Here is a 21,484-nt window from a genome sequence, read left to right on the forward strand (position 1 = left end):
GAGAGAGAGAGAGAGAGAGAGAGAGAGAGAGAGAGAGAGAGAGAGAGAGAGATGAGGGCAGGTGCCTGCAGGGGCCAGAAGTGAGTACTGGATCCCCTAGAGCTGGGATTGCCAGCAGTTGGAAGCCATCGATTGCCAGCTGGGAACTGAACTCCCCTACCCCTGAACATGCTGTGTATAACCCAACTTTCTAAGCCATCTCTGCAGCCCTCATTCTTACATTCTTATCATAAGACAGAACTAACAAACAACAACAACAAAAATACTCTTGACTGTTCATTCCATACTTAAAACACATCAGACATTTAGCATATTTGGAACAGGTATAAAACTCTCCATTGAATTGACTCTTATTTTTTTTGAAAATCAACAGCTTAATTTTTTTTAAAAAAAGAATATATCTCAATAGCCAATTCAGGTTTATTTCTCAAAATAAAAATGGATACATAATGAGACTCAGCTTTTTCCTGGGCTAGTTCCTCTTTTAAAGCCTCTAGGTTTTTCTGTGCAGTTGAAGCTGTTGAGTTTCAGCTATTCCTTGTTTATTTGTTCAGTTTGGAAACAATTTATTTAAAGATTATCTAAATAGGACATACTTCCTTGAGTGGAAATAATTAAATTCATCTGGGTATTTATCTGATGTTTACTGACATTAATAGATATGGGGGGGGGACACCCCCAATTCAAGTTTAAGAAACATTTACCTGAGTTTGTGATTCAAGAAAAAGGCAGTACTGTAATAACATAAACTTTCTTCAGAAGTCTAAAAGATATCTGATGATTAAAACTAATGAATTTCTATGCTTTAAATCTGCCAAGGTTGAGATTGTACAGATTGGCAGCATTTCAGCTCCGAGTGACTGGTCCTCGTTATCCTCAGATACTGATATAACTCTTTGCCTTCCACCACGAATGCAAGGTACTAGTTAGAGAGATGGGAAACCATCTTCAGATGGGGAAGGGCTGGCTCCTTACACAACAGGAAAACTGTCTCATAAAGCCAAGGGGCTGGAGTCAAAGCACATTCTCCACAGATGAAAGGGACAACTGACAACCGCCACACAGCTACGAGATGGAGGTCCGGATGAATACAAGTTAGGTTTGCAAAGTCCGGATTTAGCTGTGCCAGACAACTTCCTCAGCAAGCAGTTTGATCTGTGTGTCCAGTCCTCAAAGGCAACAGTGAGTTAGTGGGATACTCCTCTCTGCCTAAACTGAAGGAAATCACAACAAAACCCAAGGAAAGACAGTGGTGATTAAAATATCACACAGGAACAATAGACAGAGCTCTGAGAGTCTTGTAGAAGTGCCAGGGGAGGGATTGGGGGACCCGGAGGGGTCAGGGACTCTACAAGAGAACAGAGACAACTAACCTGGACCTTTGGGGGCTCTCAGAGACTAAACCACCATCTAAAGAGCATACATGGGCTGGGCCAATGCCCCCCTGAACATCTGTAGCTAATATACAGCTTGGTCTTCACGAGGTTGGGGAAGGGGAGGCAACAACCCAAGCTGTTTCTGACTCTGTTGCCTGCCTGTGAATACTGTTCTCTGTAACTGGCCTCAGTGAGAGAGGATGTGCCTAGCCCTGCAGTGACTTGATGTGCCAAGGTGAGTTGGCAAGCCCCAGGGGGGCTTTGGTGGGGGGGCTCTTCCTTCTCAGAGAGAAGAAGGGGAGGGACTATGTGAGGGGGAGAATGGAGGAAGAGAGAGGACTGAGATCTGGATGTAAAGTGAATTTTTAAAAGTGTGTGTGTGTGTGTGTGTGTGTGTGTGTGTCTATGTCATACACACAGAAATACACACACACACACACATCACAAAGGGATAAAGGGTATTTGGTTGTGACGTGAGCCTGAGTTGTTCTCCTTTTGCGGAGAGATGGCCCAGCACACTGGGAAATAAACAGGCCTTCTAGTAGGACAACGTGCAGTAGAGGAGAGCCAGCCTACTGTTTAGCTACATAGCATGACATCAGCTACACAGCATGCTGAAGTGAAGATGGCCAAGTGGCTATGCCCACTGGCCATGAAGAGAGACTGAAGCTAGGTTTACAGCTCCCCGTTGCGTTGAGTAGGTCACTTAAAAGCCTAGCCCCAGTGGTTTATCTGTGAAGTGGGAATAATGATCCTGATTGGGTTTCAATGAGCATGGGAGGATAAGGCCCAATTTGATAAGCTATCTGCCTTTCGTGGTACCTATTTAGTAGCCAAAAGTTTCTGTCTGTGAAATGAATACAATAATAACTACTGCCATGTTTGGAAGACTAGATGACAAGCATTTTGATAACTCCTAGGATCTATATGAAAATTATTGCACTTTTCAACTCACGTGGGCAGGCTCGACCTTGTGACCTAGGGCGTCTTTTGTAGAGCTGTTGATTTTAAATGAAGGTGGCAATACCATGTCTGAATTAAGCCCTCATGGCCAAATCAAATAATACACAGTGAATGGCAAATCAGCATCATTATCAATGAAATAAAAATGGGACTCCACACTGGACGATCTCTGTGTGCACCCAGCTCTGAAATACTTCTGAGATCAGATGGTATAATTAATGTAGGACTTGAGCATACAAGCCACTCAGCAACGAATGTCTGGGTGGCTTAAATAAATACCACAATAATAAAATGCCATAATTAATCATTCTAAATTTCTCCTAAGCTATCAAAGAGCTATAGTACTGAGAAGTTTCACATAAAATTTCAGCCTGCCGGGTATCAACTAGAATGGTCCCTTAAAAGACAACTTTGCTTCGAGTGGTAGCCTTTTCCAAGGATATGCTCACTAACACCCAACAAGAGAAGAACGCTTTGAACTTTGTCTCTCAGAGGATTGGCTGCAGCTCAGTCAATCTCCTTCAATGTCAGTTCTCATCCTACGATCATATGACAATGGCAGGGGAAGGCACGAGAGAGACTAAAGAAAAACAAAGTATAAGAAGTATCCTAAGGTATCCACTAGATAAGGTATGAGGAGCTACAACCTTGTGTTTCTATTGAAGGGGAATATTCTGAGTCACCCCCATCCCAGGCCTTACCTAATACTCGGTGAATGAGCAAACAAACCATCGATCACACAGGTGCCATTTCTGGGCCACTGACTGGACAAAGGACACACTTGCCTAAGCTTCAATTTTATCAACAACATAGGGAGGAACAAAAGATCTCCTTGCCAAGCTTGTGAAGATCTCAGCACATGGTCAGGATGCCTCTGTGTCCATCATGCTGACATCCTGAATCAAGCATCTTTCTTTATCTTTGACCCTGCTCCTTCTTGGACTTGGTTTCATCTCAGAAAGAAATTCCCATCTTTTCAAATAGCATGGTCTTGTGGTGGGAGAAAAAGAGCTAAATTATCTGTTTCCTGAGAATGTGTAATCCTAACTTAAATATATGCTCACAACAAATGTGTGTTCACATGTATTTATTTATGTGTGCATGTGTATTTATGTTTGTGTATATGTGTGTGTATGTGTATGTATGTGTATATGTGTTTTTACATGTGGATCTGTTTGTGTGTGTTTGTGTATGAGTGTGTATATATGTGTGAGTATATATTTTTGTATATTATGTGTGTATGAGTTCGTGTATGTGTGTCTATGTATGAGTGTGTATGTATGTATACATATGTGTGTGTATATATATATATATGTGCATTAGTGTGTATATGTATGTACGTGAGTGTGTGTGTGTGTGAGTGTGTGTGTACAGTAATTAATGCCTACAGTGAAGATAAGTAACCTTAACTGGTTCTCATGAGTGCTTTCTGAACAGCACTTCCTGAAGAAACCTGAGCCTTCTGGGATTCACTCTGCCCTCTGATGAGTCAGCGCATTATCACTACAATCACTACTGAGGACTTTACAGAACCTAGCTCTGCAACAGACCTTAGGGTTAACCATGAATCGGCTCAGCCTTGGGTGCCTTTGCCTGAACCCATCAGAGCCACATGATATGGCTTGTCTTTCTGGGTCTTTAGAAACAGGACGACAGCATCAGGAGCTGACTCCAAACAAGAATAGTGAGACCCCAAAGTATGAAAGTATCCAATGTGGCCTGAGGTCACATCCTGGGTGAGTGGCAATTACACAAAAGCATCTAAAATCTCTCAGAAGATATCAAAATAAATCAAAACTGATGTTGAGCTTTTTAAGATTTGTTTCTAAAGACTTATTTATTTTTATCTTATATGTATGTGTGTGGTTTGCATGTTTGTATCTGTGCCAAATGTGTGCAGTCCCCAAGGATGACAGAAGATGGAGTCAGAGCCCATAGAACTGGTGTTGCAGGTGGTTGTGGGTGCTGGGCACTTAGTCTGGGGTCTCTGGAAGAGCAGCAGTGCTCTTAACCACTGAGCCACGTCTCCAATCACCGTTGTTAAGCTTTTGATATTCCCATGATGCTTTAAAACCACAACTCAGTGTCCAAAGTTCCTCACTGCATTGCAGGAGTGTAAATGTTTGTATACAAATATTAATGCTCAGGAACAAAACCTTTAGCATCACAATTTATGTGTGCACATTCTCGAGTGCTCGAGAAATCTGAAATAGTAAATTATCACAAACATGTTTCAATATCACTCCACAAACTCCTGCTGCCTAAAAAAAGAGGAGTTTAGCAGGAACTGAAAATCAAATCTGACCTGTAACATAAATTTGAGAGGGAAAAATCAGGTCTTTCCAATAATGGACCTGCTGTCCTTACAGGCATGATGGACAAAGATGATTGTATGGGAGAACGGGGAGAGCAGCAGAGATGTGGATGAATGGTCCTCGAGACACAGATGAACCCAGAAAGAAAAGCCCGTAGCTGCATGGAAGCAAGCTCTCAGCTGCCACCAGGAACACTCAGCAGCCATATAGTGATCTTGCAGAACTGCTGGAATCATGTATCTTGAGGAAATCCCAGCTACCTCAATAAACCAGGAGCAGTTACTAAGAGCTTGAGTCAAATTCTCATTGGAAACTAGATGGAGTAGTTGGAAACTAGATGGAGTCGGGGGGGGGGGTAGCTTTAAAAAAGAACCAAGCACTTGACATAAGGAGGCAGGGTATCCCAAGCATGTAATTGTGTTTTCAAGAATGCTCCAAGGTTAGAAACGAGTCATAAAGCACCAACAGCAGAGCAGTTTTCTAAGTTCTCCACCTCCAACAGTGTCCCTGAACTTCACCTCTGAGTTCCTAAGAGCATTATGCTGCCTTCCTCTTTATAAACCCCAAACACAGCAGCACAGACAGCACCAGACCCAGGCTGCTATAAAACAACCAGAAAGGGGCTGCTTGGGTGTTTGACTTCCATCAACAAAACTGCAAACAGCCATCCATGCAAAGGGAGGGACCCCAGGAAAGCAGACTGTGTTCACAGAACTAGACCAGAGGGCAGTTGCATACTCCCTCAGCTGATATGTGAGGGGCTGTTTGCCTTCATACTCACAAGTAACAAAAATGGCCAAAGCAAAAATCCCATGTCTGTATGATTGAGCCATTAGACACTAAGAATAAGAAACACGAGGGAGGGACCCTCCAAACTGGCTACAGGAAAACTTGTGAAATGTTCTGAATATCATTAGGGGTAGGAGTGGGATAGGCAGAGAGCTTTGTTAAAGCCCAGCAGAAGAGAGAGAGAGATGAGGGAACGAGATACCAGCAAGTCCCCATGGGTAAATACTTGGGTCACTCATGAGTGTATAAATGGTGCTAGGCTTCACATAGAGAAGAGAGGAAGCAGGGAACCATGGAAAAGCCTGGGCTAGCATACAAAAGCTTCTTTCTGCTGGCACTGCCAATAGAATGTAAAGCAAGACAATGGAGAGTCCCATTCAGTGTGTCTGCAGTAGCCACAGCTACAGATGGGGAGCACAGCTAGAGCTCCTCCACACTGTCACCTCTTACCATGTATCCAATTTCCCTACTCAATGTTCAAGTCAGACTGTGTGAAGCTCAGATATTCGTTGAGAAAATAGAGTATTTCAACTGAAGTGTAAACAGTCTACTTTAGCACCATGCCTCTTGACCACTAACGACTAGGGGTCAATCAGGGCCAATTATGTTAACAGCTAGTCAGTGTCCTCTTTCCCACACACTTCTGTCACAATAAACATATTTCACAGTCATCTATACTTTTATAGTTCAAAACAGTGTACATGAAATATTCAAGGCTACATGCTATGCGTTCTCCAGAAACCCTTTCTGCTAGACTGAATTTTCAGAATGAGATTGTCTCACTCCACTCAGATCCTCGAGTTGAATGACTAGCACTATTTAAACATGAATAGCCTCCTCTGCTTAAGTCCGTGCTGTCGCAGACCAGTAACGCACATTAGCAGAGTCTTGCTGTTCTCTCAAAGTAAGAGTGGATATGAGAAAGCTTTTCCCACCTATAAAATCCTGTGATTCATGCTCAGGCAAGTGAGCTCCCTGGTCAGTCCTTTCAGGAGACAGCAGTTGCAACAGAAAGGACAGAAGCCATGCAGGTGCTGACTTGAGATGACTATGAAAGACAGCTGATGGGAAATGTCACTTCCATCACCAAGTGGCTCACGCTAGAGAAAGCCTGAGAATAGGATTCTGGCTTCTCATCTGGTCCCCGAACCAAGCAAGCTAGCAGACAGAAGCACTTGGCAGGAAACCAACCCACTGAGTCATAGAGCCATGCATGGAAATTTCAGGAAAGAGCAGCAAGCCATTTGGATAAAACTGGGTGCTCAGTAGGCACGCCAATGGGTTATTAATGCAAAAGCAGGGCTTAATGAATCCCTGGAGACAATAGCAAGGAAGAGAATAAGAAATTGTAGGTGCAGACAAAGATAGCGTATCTTAGAGAAATGGTGGAAATCAGAAACAAGGTGTGCTTCTCAGCGGGGCTACAACAGGTGCGTCCACATTGATAGAAGCACCGGGCAGTGTGAGACAGAAAAGGAGGGGCTGTCCATGCTTAAAGAAAACCCCAAGAGAAGACTCGGGAGGTTCTGCCATATGTCACATTAACCTGGTGGCCTTAGCTTTGTCATAACCTGGACCCCTCTGGTGACATGGACAGAAGGAAAGGAGTAAGGTTCAAAGGATATGCTCACAATTTGAATTATAACTTGGGGGTGGGGCTGGCCATAGGACATGACACTAAGTTCAAATCAGTGTGGGTGTGGTAAATGCCGGTTCAAATTGAGCTGGTGTCAATCAAATTTGGTCAGGTACCTGGGTAACATTTATATCAGGTAAATGGTGATTATCGATTGTCCTCCGGCATTCATCCATCCTTTGAAAACTATTGTCTGTTCTGGTACTGTATTGGGCTCTAGGAATATTAGTGATAGATACAAATAGAACTAGCAATCCCCTCCTTTCTGGAGTTTACGGATGGATAGGAGAGACCAACATTAATCAAATCGTTATGGAACTGTGATAAGTGCTCTCCATGACACCCTAGGGACAGATGGTGGGAGAAACCTGGGCATCAGGCATAGCTTTCCTAAAGTCACGGTGATTAAGTCAAGACCTGGCCAGGAGGCAGAAGCTCAGAAGGAAGCTGTGGGGTTAAAAGGGGGTGGGTGAAGAGACAGCATGTATCTAGTTCCTGGGGAAGAGACAGTGTGGTCTTTTTGAGGACCTGGCAGATAGTGTCTTTATGGAGCCTGACCAAATGCTGAATGTAGCCTGAGATGAGAACGCAGAAGTAGGAGGAGCCAGGTGACATGAGAGCTGCTGCCAGCCTGCGCTGGAACCACCAGCATTCACACTAAGAGCAAAGGAAGGTCATTCCGCCTTAGTTTTTTGTTCTGCTTTGTTTGTTTAATGGGGTGGCACAGTCAGTCAGTGGTGCATTTAAAACTCTCCCTTCTGACAGCATCATAACAGAAAAAGGGCAGGGATCCAGCTGAGGGCCAGACCCAGGGAAGGACGTGCAGGGAAAACAGGAGCTGAAATGAACTCCAAGGCAGAGTCTAGGGGCTGCACTTGGGAAAACCGAGGGACAAGCAGAAGACACTAAATGTATCAACACATCATCTGACTGTAAACATGAGGCTCTTTGACACCACCTGGGCTGCGTCATGATTGGCCCTGAATGGGCAAGTGACCCTGGGGTGTTAGAACAGGGAATTTTTGCTGGCCTCACCTCCTATATTCTGATTCAAAGCCGAAGAACCTTTTTACAGTCTCCCTCAGGTGCTACTAAAATATACCAAAGATTGAAGACAATGTGTGTGTGTGTGTGTGTGTGTGTGTTTATAACCCTTTATTCCATCTTTCTTTTTCTGAAAATGTCTTTGCTGTTGGTAAAACTCTTAGTTCTGATTAATATTTTGGCGCCATTGCTAGTGTCAGCAGGCCTCCAGTCCATTAAAAAGCACTGACGTCCTGCTCAAAAGCCTGTATACAAAACACTTTTTCACACTTGATTACCATGAAACTCGGAAGGCAGAAGGGGCTCACCTAAAACTTGCCCCCGGGACTCCGAGGGCAACCAGTTAATAGAAAGCTCACGGGCCTGTGGCGTGCCTGAATCTTAGCAAGGTAGATGCTTCCTCTGTGATGTATAAGCAGCGAAGAGGTCTACCAGGAAGTGGTCATTAATTCAAACCATAGCCAGCTTTGAAGAAGGCATCTACTAGCAATATGGTCCTACTCTGTCTGTTACTTTTACCATAGCCCAGAAGGGTTAGAAGTCATCTTTCCAAGCTTCACAGTGAGGTAGGTGTGAGGAATAATCACTGGATGAAGAATTTGAACCATAGAACAAGTATCAAAGAGGGATCTGAGCCAGTCCTGCCAGGGCTTGCTCTGGTCAACTGCGAGAGACAGGATTGGGGGCTAGGGGGTGGGGTAATCCAATGGCAGAGTTCCCCACAGACTGCAAGCCACATGTGATCCCCAAAAGTCACCACAACCAGCAATTAAAAAGCAAGTCAAGTTTTTAAGCCTTTCCCCTTCCCTCTATTCACTCTGATAATGTCTCACACCTAAGTTAACATTCCTCTCAAAGCTTTCCACCCCTCCCCACTTAAAACCACCCTGTCAAAGCTTGCTACCAGACACATAGATTTCCTATTTCAGCTCAGTGGATTTCAAAAAAATCTCCTCAGGCTCCAATTTTCTTAGTCACTAGATAAGTCATCACTGACAACCTCTGCCAAGGCTGTTGTGTTAAATTCCATTGAAGCCAGTTGTTTCTAAACTATGAGAAAGCAGATCCTGATTGAACGAGACCTCCAAATATTAACTAGATGTTCATAAGTGCATAGACTTATGAAATTTTGTTCCTGGAGTATGTTTTTATATGTTAAGTGATTAAAATATGACATACATATTAGTATTAAGTATTATACATATACATATATGTATAATTTATATGTTCAATATATCAAATTAAGAATGGCTTAGAACATGCTTCTTGCTTGAAAATACATAATACATTATTATTGTCATTCACTCCACATGGGCAATGCACAGTGGGTCTCTGCGAGAAGCCCCAGAAGCTTAAGGATGATCAAAATCTAGCCTAGCCCGCCTAGGTCAGATGTGTCTGACAGCCTCCCCTGGATTGCCTTCTGGTTGTATATTCCCATCCATTGCAGTCCCCTGAGCCTTGGCCTCCAGGCCATCACTGAAAGCAAAAGGTGGTGAGCAAGATCCCTAGGCAACTAATAAAGAGGAATGGCATGTATACATGTTTATATACATATATTACATACATGTATGTAAAACCAACATGAAACTATAAGGAAAAAAGATGATGTCATAGAAAGAAATGGAAGAATGAAATCAACATGTTCTCTGGAGAGAAACCTAAAGACAGATTCAGCCTGAATTAAGCAAGAGGTAGCACACAGACTCCCTATTGCTATTACTAGATGTGTCCAGAAAGAAGAAAATACAAAATGGAGTCTTTGGGACAAGAAATTGATTGTTCTCAGATAATCATCCCTCTCTGATTCTAAAACAATCTACAGAGACTAAGAGAATCCCATCAGACAGAAATCCGAGCACCTTCTCCACGACACTTTGTGGACATTACTGACAGGCCAAGCAACAGCATGAGCCTGTGGCTGCCAGTCCCTCCCAGGAGCCTTGCTCTTTAAAGATAGGAACTCACGCTACATCTCGACTGTGCGCAGAACCTGCCTCCCACAGCTAACAGACAGGAGACAGTGTTTACACACAGGATTTGTGTTCTTTTTAATAAATGAGAATTGTGATCAGCAGCTTCCTCCAGTGAGATTTCCGGCACACACATGGGCGAAGCAGCAAGCCTATTTACCTGGATGCCCTGCCCAGTGATTCTCAAAGGAAGGAGCCTGGACAGGACTTTCCGGTGACGCAGAAAGTCAAACACAGTGCCACCAATAGAAAACAGAACGACTTCCAATGGAGTGTCTGTTTTTGAGTTGGTGGCCTCACCTCTCTTAGGCTCCATGGTCCCTCTGGGTAATAGGGACACTGGCTTACTTCCCTCTCCAAATCCACACTGGTGGACCCAGCAGCCACTCTGTCTGAGCCTCTCTTGGGTTCCCTGTCAGTCACATTCACAGCCACCCCCATCCCACCCATGCCCACGTCTCCTCCTGGCTTGTCTCCCATCCCAGAACTATGTGGTCACTTGGCATTTGAAGAGAATAGCAATTTGAGACACACACTACTCAGCTGTCCTGTCCTACTTCTGAGAGGATTATGCTGATAAACGCTTCAGGACAAGCAACAGTGGACTGAGCCTAGGTCAGCCAAGCGTGCATAGGTTAATCCCACTAGCATAGTTGGCTAGAGATCCTCTTAGTTTCTAAAGGAGCTTTATCCCCCCCACCACCCCGAGGGACTACAGAATCGGATTGAAGTGGAGGAAGATGGCCTAACTTATCAAGGTAACTGCTCGTGCAAGTTACATGGCCTTGGACTATCTGGTAAACCATTCCACCTAGTTATTATTTTTAAAATTATTATTATAAACACATGCTTTATAGAACTACCCTTTAATCATTAACAACGATTTTGTTGCACATTAAAGTATAAGCTAGATACTCCTCATGCATCTCTTTTAGGAGACCATCTTCCCTGGGGTTCCTAAATAATATCCAGTGCAAAGCAGAAAAGGGAAGTGGTCACACATGACACGTGCTCACTTAGATGGTTAATGACATGTCCAACTTGATAGAGGTACAGGTGACTGCCTACTAAAAATCTCACACTCAGAAACAATGACTGTAACAATGGAGTCTACTTCAGCCACCTACATCTATTTGCAGAACAGCTTAAGGCATCAATAAACACTTTAAAGTACAGATCAGAAACTCCAGAAGTATCCCTTTAAGAAGTGTGTCTTCTCTAGCACACATGACAATATTCAATTTGGCCCTAGAACTATGCGGATGTTTCTTAAATCTTTTATTCAATAGTCAGTAGTTGTACGTAGGATCCTGGGAGAGCTACTTTATTTTTCTGGCCCTCGGTTGCCACAACAATACTGCCTATCTAAAAGCCCCATTGTGAAGGATTGTGACTTAACCTCATTGGAACAGTGCCTGGCTCGTGATATGCAACAATAAATGATAGCTAATAAGAATCCAATCAAATAGAAACTACAAAGACTAAGTCCAGGATAATATTCCATCATACTTCCTGAAGAAATCAATGACCTATTTATTCATTTATCACCAAGCCCTAGGCATTACTGAAGACAATAGGGACACAATGATGAATATAACATGGCCTTAGAGTTTGAAAAATGGAAAATCTGATGCAAGAGACAACGTGTGGTCAAGTCGTTGTCCCCACATGGAACGTGATGTAATGGAGTGTTGCACAAGGTGGCAAGGGAGCCTGACTCAGTGAGTGGACCAGAAGAGGCCTGGCAGAGGCATGACAATAGGTCCAAGTCTGGAAAAAAGAATGTCTGGGGGAAAACAATAAACAGAAGGATATGCCAGGAAAAGGTAGGGATATGATGGCATATTACTAAAGAGACTGTGAGTGAACTGTCAAATGAGCGGCACGCACATTCCACAAGGAGAAAGCCACTGCAAAGGATACAATGGCCCATCTAGTAGATACCCAAGAATCTAGTCCTGCCTGAGGGTCTACTGAAAATGGAAGTCATAGCAGAAACAAACAAACACTATCCTAAATACTTCCAGCATCTACATTCATGGAAAATTAATTTTCCTTTAGTATTTAACAAACAACTCATACCCTCCTCCAAGTCTTCCCCCACATCATAAAATAATATCCCTGTCCTCCAGCTGCCCAGGTAAAAAAGTTCCAAGTTCTACACTCCCTGTAGTGTCATCAGATCAGCTCCTGGAGCAGCACCTTGACCATAAGCCTGCTTCTACCGTTGGCCCATGGGATGCATGCACCCTATACAGAGCACCTGAAGGTGGCATGTAAACATGTCGGTGATTAGAGAACACCCATCCCTTGGTTCCTATCCTTCAGTGGCCCCATCCTCTGAGGTCCTCCATAGCTTTTCCAAGGCCTGCATTTCTGAGTCTGCTCATTCTCAAGAGTCCTCCCATCTTCCTCAGTCCTCCCACCTGCATGAGTCCTCCCACTGCTTACATGCTGCTCCTCAAGGCCTATCTCCAAAGATTCCTTCCCCAACTTTACAATCAAAATTAGTTGCTTCCCTTCTTCCTAAGTTGCTCTCTGTACTAAGTGCTTCATTTTCTGTTCCTGGACACTTATTTTGAAACGATGCCGTGTATACTCGTTCTGCTCCTTTATTGGCTGTAAATGTCACTGAAATGTAAGCTAATGAGAGAGGACCAGGTCCTCTTATAAAAACATATTTGCACAGAAGATTACATGAAGTAGATTGCAGATATAAAACACTGCATTTTCAAAATTTCATAAAAGCCATTGCAAAAACTGCATCTATTTGATTTCACTTACAACAGTGCCTAGCAAAACATTAAGCCTCAATTGACTTCCTGCATAAATGATTAAGAGAAAAATATCAGTATATACTGTCCTTCCAGTGATGAGATCAAAATTCCATCCCACAGAGCCCAAGGGCATGAATCACCAGAATTACTTTTACGTACAACTGTGTCATACAGAGAATTTACAGTGGCAGCTGTCATGAGAAGCACCTCCTAGCATGGCATCTTCAACCTCCAAAACCATTGCCACATGCTGAGTCAAAGGGGGTTGGCATTTGCAACAGGCTAGGTGTTTCCTGGTGCCAAGAGACAGGCAGCAGATGTCAGAATGATAAAAAAGAGTTGGGGAGGAGGCAACTTCCTCAGGAAGCTGTGGGGAGGCCCTGGTCCCTCAGGCAGAAAGAACATGAGCCATCAAAGACATCAACAGAACGGCACCACCGGCCTGGCACAGCAGAGAAGCCAGCCCACCATATGGCTGGAACCTTTGGCCCTAGGAACTGCAAGAGACATTAGAAAAGGCTAATAATGAACCACTAAGCACTAACTATTTCCTTGAACTTCATTTTGCTGTGCTGGGACTCTGAAGAAGTCATCTGCCTTTGATGTTGGGCAAGACGAAGAACTTCAGATGTGCATACAACCATGACCACTGTGGGCTGTTAGGGGGTAAACAACTCAAGAGGACCAAGCTAACAAGAGAGAATCAGGCTCTGTGACAAACATCCTTGAACAGAGAATTACAAGAACTAGAATGCCGATAGGAAATGCCAAGAAGTTATCACTCTAGGCAAGTCTCAAGAATGTGAGTTCTGCAGCTCCTTCTAGTATGAAACCAATTGGTTTAACAGCAGAAAATTATATAGAAATGTAATTTCTGCCATAGTTCACTTTCAGGAAACCAGAATGGCCTGGATAAGAAATTAGAAAGCACGGTCCATGCTAACAAGAAAATCATGATATACTTCTGCTTTCTTTGCACCTATTTCTTCTCTATTGGATTCTCATCAAGTCTACATTCAGTGAGACTCTTTGCTTCAGAGAAGTCCACACCAGCCAATGGAGAAAAACAGATACACAGAAGCTGAGAAACAGTGGCATTCCTACAAATGCTCAGAGAATGGAAAGGAGCCTTTGGAGAAAGGCTCTTCCCAGGAAGATAATGAAGAGATCTGGGGAGGAAGTCCACCTCCTCAGTAGACAGACTACTATGAAAAGCATGGTGCGTGAGGGCCAAGATCCAAATGAGCCTCTTCGGTTAGAATAGATGAAGAAGAGCACATTCCCCTGCTCTCTGCCCTGCCAAAGATGGGCTCTCTGCATGTGCTGGGATCAAAAGCACACTTAGTAAATAAACAAGAAGGTGAATCCTGAGATTCACCCATGATGTAGCTACTGTCCTGGTGTTCCTGGATTTCCTGCTTGTCTGGTTTCAAAGACTCCGCATACCCTTTACTACTTGCAGGCATCTTTGTCCCTGCATCCCTGCAACAACGTGAGGGCATTTAAAGAATATCCACACAACCAAGAGCAGAGCATGTCCAGATACACCTGTGCACCTTGGCTTTGGGAGGCTGGAGAAAAAGCTATCATGGCCAGAAGAGGACAGTGAAGAAAACTGTGAAAACAACTGATCCTTAATTGGTCCACCAATACCAAAGCCCCCCATGTGAAGGACCAGTATCTTATAAGACAGACTTCTAGGATGCTATCAATACCTGTGGAATTCCATAATTTCATTTTAAGAAATGGACCCAGGGAATATTAGCTGTCCTGCTGCTACTAACATGCCGAGCAACTGCGAGCAAGGAGCTCAACCTTCCTGACCCTCTCAAGAGGGATGGTAGTGGAGAGATGCTGCTGCCAACTGGAGGTGAACCTGTTCTGCAGAGGGGAGGTCACACTCCTGATCTTCTTCGCAGATGCTCTGCCCCCGATAAGTCCCTGCTTTCTCAGAAGCTTACTCACACATCTGCATGTAGGGATGCCATTAAAGGTAGCCTCCCCACTGCCTTTCCAATGTCTGGCTCAAGGATGTCTAAAGTACCTTTAGGTTGTCGACTTTTTTTATGTTGTTTGTTTGTTTGTTTGTTTGTTTGTTTGTTTGTTTGAGACGGGGTTTCTCTGTATAGGTTTCTCTGTTCCAGAGCTGTCCTGGAACTCACTTTGTAGACCAGGCTGGTCTCTAACTCAGAAATCCGCCTGCCTCTGCCTCCCAAGTGCTGGGATTAATGGCGTGCGCCACCACTGCCTGGCTTACAGAGCTCTCCGGTGACTTTACTCATAGATTTAGGCCTCTTAAGTGGATCGAACATCAGCCAGGTTCAAAGGGCCATTTTAAAGTCCCATAGTAGGAGGCCAGAAAGAATGAAGAGCAATGAAGCTCAGCAATGAAGAGCACTTGTTGCTTTTATAGAGGATCCAGCACTCATAAGCTCTAGTTCCTGGGGATCTGATGCCCTCTTCTAGACTCTGCATACCACATACATGCACTACACATTCATACATGCAGGCAAACACTCATGTACATTAAAGCAAGCAACATAGTAAAGCCATTAGTCGTCAATATGTTAACAAATAGTTAAGGATTAGAACATAGAAATGAAAAACTTAAGTAGCCTAGTGGTTACCAAATCATATGATGTATATATGCATATAAAAGTATTCATGACTGTAAATGATATAGAAACACATACCCTCCTCTCTCTCTCTCTCTCTCNCACACACACACACACACACACACACACACACACATGGACACATATTGACAGACTGAGAATTTTTATAAGATGGCTATTTTGAACTTTGATCAACTGAAGTCCAGTACTTTAAAGTTGTAACATCCACAGGCTAGTGTGAACCTCACCCTGGCACTTTTATCATGAGCACATCTAGCACACATTTTTAGCCATTTGCCTCCTGTGTGCTGTTTGAAGTTTCAGACAGGTTAAAACCTGGTCCTCTCACAGAGTACTAACCTCCTTCCAGTGTACTGAGACATGTTATTTTTTATTTTTATTTTTTTACAATTCCAAATTACTTTCTATGCAACTGCATTCATTTACTAAACAAACCCAAAGAAAGAAAAAGCTACTCCTAGGAAATATCCAAGAATACATTTGCAGAGCATGGGCAGGACACCGAAAAGAGGTGGGTCAGAAACATTTCTGTTTTGAGACCATTATGCATACTTAAGGATAGCCACTACGGAAGAAAACCTAGCCATCAAAAAATGCACATTTAGAGTTTATTGCATGTTTTATTTTGACTTGTTTTCTCATTAGTCTACTCTGCCTCTAGGAAGGACAGCAAGAAGATGAAGGAATATTCATTGACCTCTTGATATTTTTGACATGCAGATTAAAGATCTGCCACGATCCACACATCCTTGTCAACGGGACCTCAAAGCAATCAAACGGATCCTAAAGTAAGGTCTGTATTTGTACCAGTTGGGTAGAAAACCAAAAAGAGCTGGGATCTCAATGCATCATGGCCAGTTATGACCTGACGCTGGTGTTAAGAAGAAACAAAGCGACCTGAGCACCGAAACATATAAGCAGAAATGCAGTGTGGAGAACCGGAGCTAATTATGAATCCAAAATGGGTTCTGTCTGCCTGAAGAACTATTCACTGATCCTGCCTCTAACTACCAATCAAGGCTTCCTGTTAGCCCTTGGCTATTTTGAAGCAAACTAAATGAAACTGTTATATGTGTAAGAAATTTACACTCAAATCCGAGTCGGCAACACTCATCTTCCAATGGTCAGGGTATGATGCTGTCCCCTGCACCAGCTGGATACAATATAGAATTTATATCACACATTCTCCCACAGCGCAGCTCTTCCCACCCCTCCACAGTGTACACCACACAGCTATAAAGCCCAACATTAGCAGAAACCTTCATTTTCATCCCCAAGTTATCAAATGTCAAAACGGTCTTAATAAAAGGAAGAAATCAGTATCTTCGCATCTTAAGTTTTTCACGAGCCGATCGCAGCTCTGGAAGTCACGAAATGAACACATCTTCTCTGGTAGCCCCTCACCCCCAGCCTGCCAGACTCCAAGTGAAACCTATGCGTCTGTCTTACCTGTAATCTGACTCTGTCCTTGTGGATTAAAAGGACTTGGTGCAGAGTTCAGGGAGGGCCGTGGGTTCTGAGGCGGGACACCTACTCTCATACTGGGATGAGGAATGCGCCCTAAATCACTGAGGCGATCAGAGAACAAACTAGGTTTAGAGTCATCAAGCTTCTGTCTGTGCCCTGGAAACAGCAAATCATAAAATAAAAGCACATTAATTAGCTGAACAATTGATCGTGCTATATAGATATGTGTAACATACATACTGGGTGGTTTAAGCCAAGGAATTATCAACACTGATATTTATTATGATCCGTCTATGCAAGCTGCTCTTCAAGCACCATAGGTGACAGACCTTCCTAATTCTATCTGTATGTGGGGACTAAGGGTCCCAAGGGTGACCTGGAATCAAGGGTTCAAGAGGAACTCTTGGGGTGCCTCCTCTAGCCCTGCAATAAGAGGATGGGGAGACTGAGTGCTTCCCTTCTCGCTTCACAATGCGGAGCCCTTCTGAAAGCTCAGGGAGTCAGCTACATTCTCACAAACCCAGGGCAGGAGCACGGGCAAACGCTTTTTGGAAGGCCGATTTCCATAGTGTCTCTAGTGATCTGTTTTCTTTTTGTGGTACAGCTAGCTACTTATTCCTTGCTGAAAAGTTAAAACTCAAAAAAGGGAAACAGAAAGGAAGAAGGAAGGCAAAAGGAAAAGGGGCAGGAAATGCGGGGGGTGGGGGGGGGAGATAGAGGGGAGGGAGAAACATAAGAAGAAAAGAAATCTGACAAAGAAAGTCAGATTTTCAAAAACGTATCTGGGGATTTTGAGATGTGCTAAAGCCCAAACGCATATAATACACCCTATTAAATCACATAGAATATGTTTTCTTTTAAATTTACCACTGTAGCTTTATGCAAGAAAGTGGAAAGTGGTGTTGCGCCAAATAGGTGACTGTGAATGTGGTCACCCATTATGAGAGACAGGGAGAGAGGGAAGGAGAGAGGGAGATAGAGAGACAGGGAGGGGGGAGGGAGGAAGGGAGGGAAGGAGGAGAGAGAGAAAGGAGGAGTGAAGGAAAGAGGGAAGGAGAGAGAAATAGAGAAACAAATAGGCAGACAGACAGACCTTTTCTTTCTTCTGGTTTATTCAAGTTATACAGCAAAGGAAATCTGGGTATTAAAGAAATGTGCAAATTAAAAAACAGATCAAGTACTGAAACATCTTCAAAAGTCACAAACTCATCCACTATAAGGGATGTGGCAGCGTCTTGGTGCTGTGACCATGTGTGGCTGTGCACCTAACAGGAGAGGGTTGCTGTGCTGGGGAGCCCTATCTGCTGCTCAGCGCTTTAGAATGTGTGCTCAAACAACGGGAACTGATGTGAGGCATGGTATGGGAATGATGACTGAATGAGAAGATGCACTCGGAAGCAAAACTCAGGGAACCTGATTATTACTCATCCAAGAACAAACCCCTGAACGTGGATTATGAATAGCCTCTGTCGGGAATGGGTATCTGTCATGGCCTTAAGTGCTGTGACACCTTACCTTCCCCTACATTCAGCACAAGGGGGACAAATATGTCAGGAGAGGGTTAAGTTGAGCATTAGAATTCCCCAGCTATAAGCTGTCTTCATAAGACAAATTCCTTATTTTATTTGCCCCAAAATGTATTTTCCTGTCTCCCTTTTCATTGCCTACCCAGCCCAAAGAAAACAGACAGGAAGCCAAGGCTTGGTAATATGAGTGTAGCTGTCTCCACAGCCAAGCGTGTTCCAACTGGGCCCATTAACTGAAATGCACCCACCTCCTACTTCCTGCCAGTGTGTGTTTTGGGCAGTGGATGTAACAGAAGGACTAGACCTAGTTGAAAACATGATCAGGAAAAAAACAAAGGAAATCCGTTGTTAATTGTCATTTTCCCCCACTTTATACAGATTGCAAATAGATTTTAGACACCTAAAGGTCTTTAGAGGTGACCCAAAACAGCCTCTAGACCCAAACGAATAAATTATTCATAGATGAAGTGGCCAAGGCCTGCCCAAGCAGGGCACCCAGGCCATGGCCCTCAACTCTTGACTAGCTTGGCCAGCACGGCACAACAGCTGTTACATGCAGGACGTGAGCTTCCTAGTCATCATGAGGTCTCATCAATGCTGGCTTTCTGTCTTTCTCTCTGAGCTGCCTCGGGTCACTCAGTGTACGTAGAACACTTCAGAAGTGAGCTCAGTGAGGTGTCAAGACTAGTTTTCAACCTAAGCTGAAAGAATAGCTAAAATTCAATCACAATAACTCACCCATTCTCTGGATAAATAAATGGCCGTCGCAGAACTTCTCTGTATAGCTCCCTGGCTCTAACAAGTTTCAAAATCAGGGAATTATTATACAAATACTTGTCATAGTCAGATGCATAGAATATCTTTCCTCCTTTCTTTTCTGATCTCTCTCTCTCTCTCTCTCTCCCTCTCTCTCTCTCTCTCTCTCTCTCTCTCTCTCACACACACACACACACACACACACACACACCTATTAAAAGCTTATGAGCCACTTTCTGGAATAGAGTGGTAACTTCCCTGAAGGCTAGAGAGAAGGCTGTTCAATCTTACATGGACTTGTATACACCGCACTGTGTGTTCAGCATGTACGATATATGGGCTCATCTTTATTTACTCTTAGCCCAGTGCTGGTCCTATTAGGAGAATGCAGACAAGAGAAAAAGGACTTTGAATAGTCCTTGGGTGTGAAAAATGTAAAGAGCAGGTGAAATTTTTAAAGGCCCAGTGACTTTTTTTTTTAGAGTTATCCTCAAAGACAGCTACCTCAGATGTGCAGACAACCTAGAATAACGTATAGCGTATCTATCAGAGGATGCCAATATAGAAAAGCATATGGATTTTCTTCTGTGTTTCTCTATCCTCTCCTAGGAACCACCACAATCACTACAAGATCCTTACAGTACAATGCCAAACAAAAGCCAAATAGGTTCTTCATCTTTCAACCATGACGAATAGTGGCTGCCGCTAAACCACATCGCAGGGCACTCAAACGACAGGCTGAAAGACACGCTGCAGTCATCAGCACCAGGCAATCCCTCCAGAACTAAGAACACAGGACACAACCGAGTCACACTCTGAGACAAGGACAGGGTGACTGGCCCTGGACAGGTGACTAAACCTTACTTGCCCCTTAAGAGGAGCTAGGCCAAGCAGCAGGCAGATGCAGAGAGTGGGCAATTTTTCTGTTACTGCTCTAGGGGGAAAAAAAATCTAGAAGACTCTAGGATCTGAAGATAAGCACCCACCTGCCATGCAAGCAACAGGACCAGAGCTCGGATCTCCAGAGCCCAGCAAGTGTGGGTAAGCACAGGGCTCACATAATCCCAGCACTCAGAAGGGACAGACAGGGGGATCTCCAGAGCATACCGGCTACAAGACTACCCCATACTCGTGAGCTCTGGGTACCAGTGAGAGACCCTGTGTCAGGGAATAAGGTGGACAGCAACTGAAGAAGGATTGAGGAAGGATTCTGATGTTAACCTCAAGCTTCTACACACACACACACACACACACACACACACGAACACCTACCTCTACACACTCATGAAAACATGTGCTCAAATCACACATGGCTATGGGGGGGGGAGGGGCGCTGTATGAAAGCACAACCTGAAGCCTCCCCTCTGGCTGAAGCTTCTTTCGCCATAAGACAGTCATCCTTCTGGACCAGCTGAATAGGAACAGACTCCCTCCAGCTCTGAAAGATATGAGCATCCAGGTCCCGGCGTGGAGGGGCTAAATTCAATTCCTAGGTGTACATTCTGGAGGGAAGCTATCTTCCTAAAGCTCCCTGTGATCTAATACGAAGGCGGGGCCAGAAAAACCCCTGCCCAAGATGGTCTGAGATCCAGCATGAACCCCACCTTCACACCAATGACTCCTCCATTTCCAGATGGAGCCCCGCCTTCTGTCCTGAGTCCTAGGTTTTTCTCTCCTATTGCCTCCTTGAGGGATCCCTTAGGGCATATCACAGGTGTCTTAAATGCATAGACTCAAAACAGAACCCTTGAGTCACACTCCAAAACAGCCTATTGCTCCATATAGTCCCTAATGTCGATGAACATCACTGGCCACTCAGATGCTTGCAGTCAAGAGCTTAGATATTTTCCTTAGTCCTTATGTCCCACATTCAGCCTACCCCAAATGCTGGGACTTCTGCCTTGATACATTCTCCTATCTCCTCAGTTCTCTGCATTCCTCCAAGTGCAACCTTAGTCTCAGACTCTCTGAGGGTCTGGCGTTGTCTCCTCTGAAGTTTCCCATGCCAGGACTTCCCTATACTCCTAAGATGAAAATCTTGATTTTTCTGTATGGCCTACTCCTTATTGATTAGATCTAGAGTAACTACTACCTCTTTTGAAAGCCTCGCCCTGATTCCCATAACCAAAATATGTCCCCACGCTCTCGAGCACAGCCTTTACCTTCCTTTGTAGCAGTTGTCACAATCTGTAATTATCTTGTATATTTATTTGTCCCTCCTCAAAA

General features: G+C 44.0%; 1 protein-coding gene across 5 annotated transcripts in view; it reads right to left on the minus strand.

The window, feature by feature from the left end:
• The window catches only part of Runx2 (RUNX family transcription factor 2), a 209,290-nt gene that overhangs the window by 35,217 nt on the left and 152,589 nt on the right, over window positions 1-21,484 (minus strand). For 3 of the 5 annotated variants that reach the window (XM_029471398.1, XM_021186134.2, XM_029471397.1), the window contains one exon: window positions 16,959-17,132. The exons of the other annotated variants lie outside the window; for them this stretch is intronic. In XM_029471398.1, the coding sequence (XP_029327258.1) occupies window positions 16,959-17,132 (174 nt within the window). The remainder of the gene's footprint in view (window positions 1-16,958; window positions 17,133-21,484) is intronic. 5 annotated transcript variants of the gene reach the window in all.

This window comes from Mus caroli, chromosome 17 (genome assembly GCF_900094665.2).
Source record: "Mus caroli chromosome 17, CAROLI_EIJ_v1.1, whole genome shotgun sequence".
NCBI classification, from domain to species: Eukaryota; Metazoa; Chordata; class Mammalia; order Rodentia; family Muridae; genus Mus; species Mus caroli.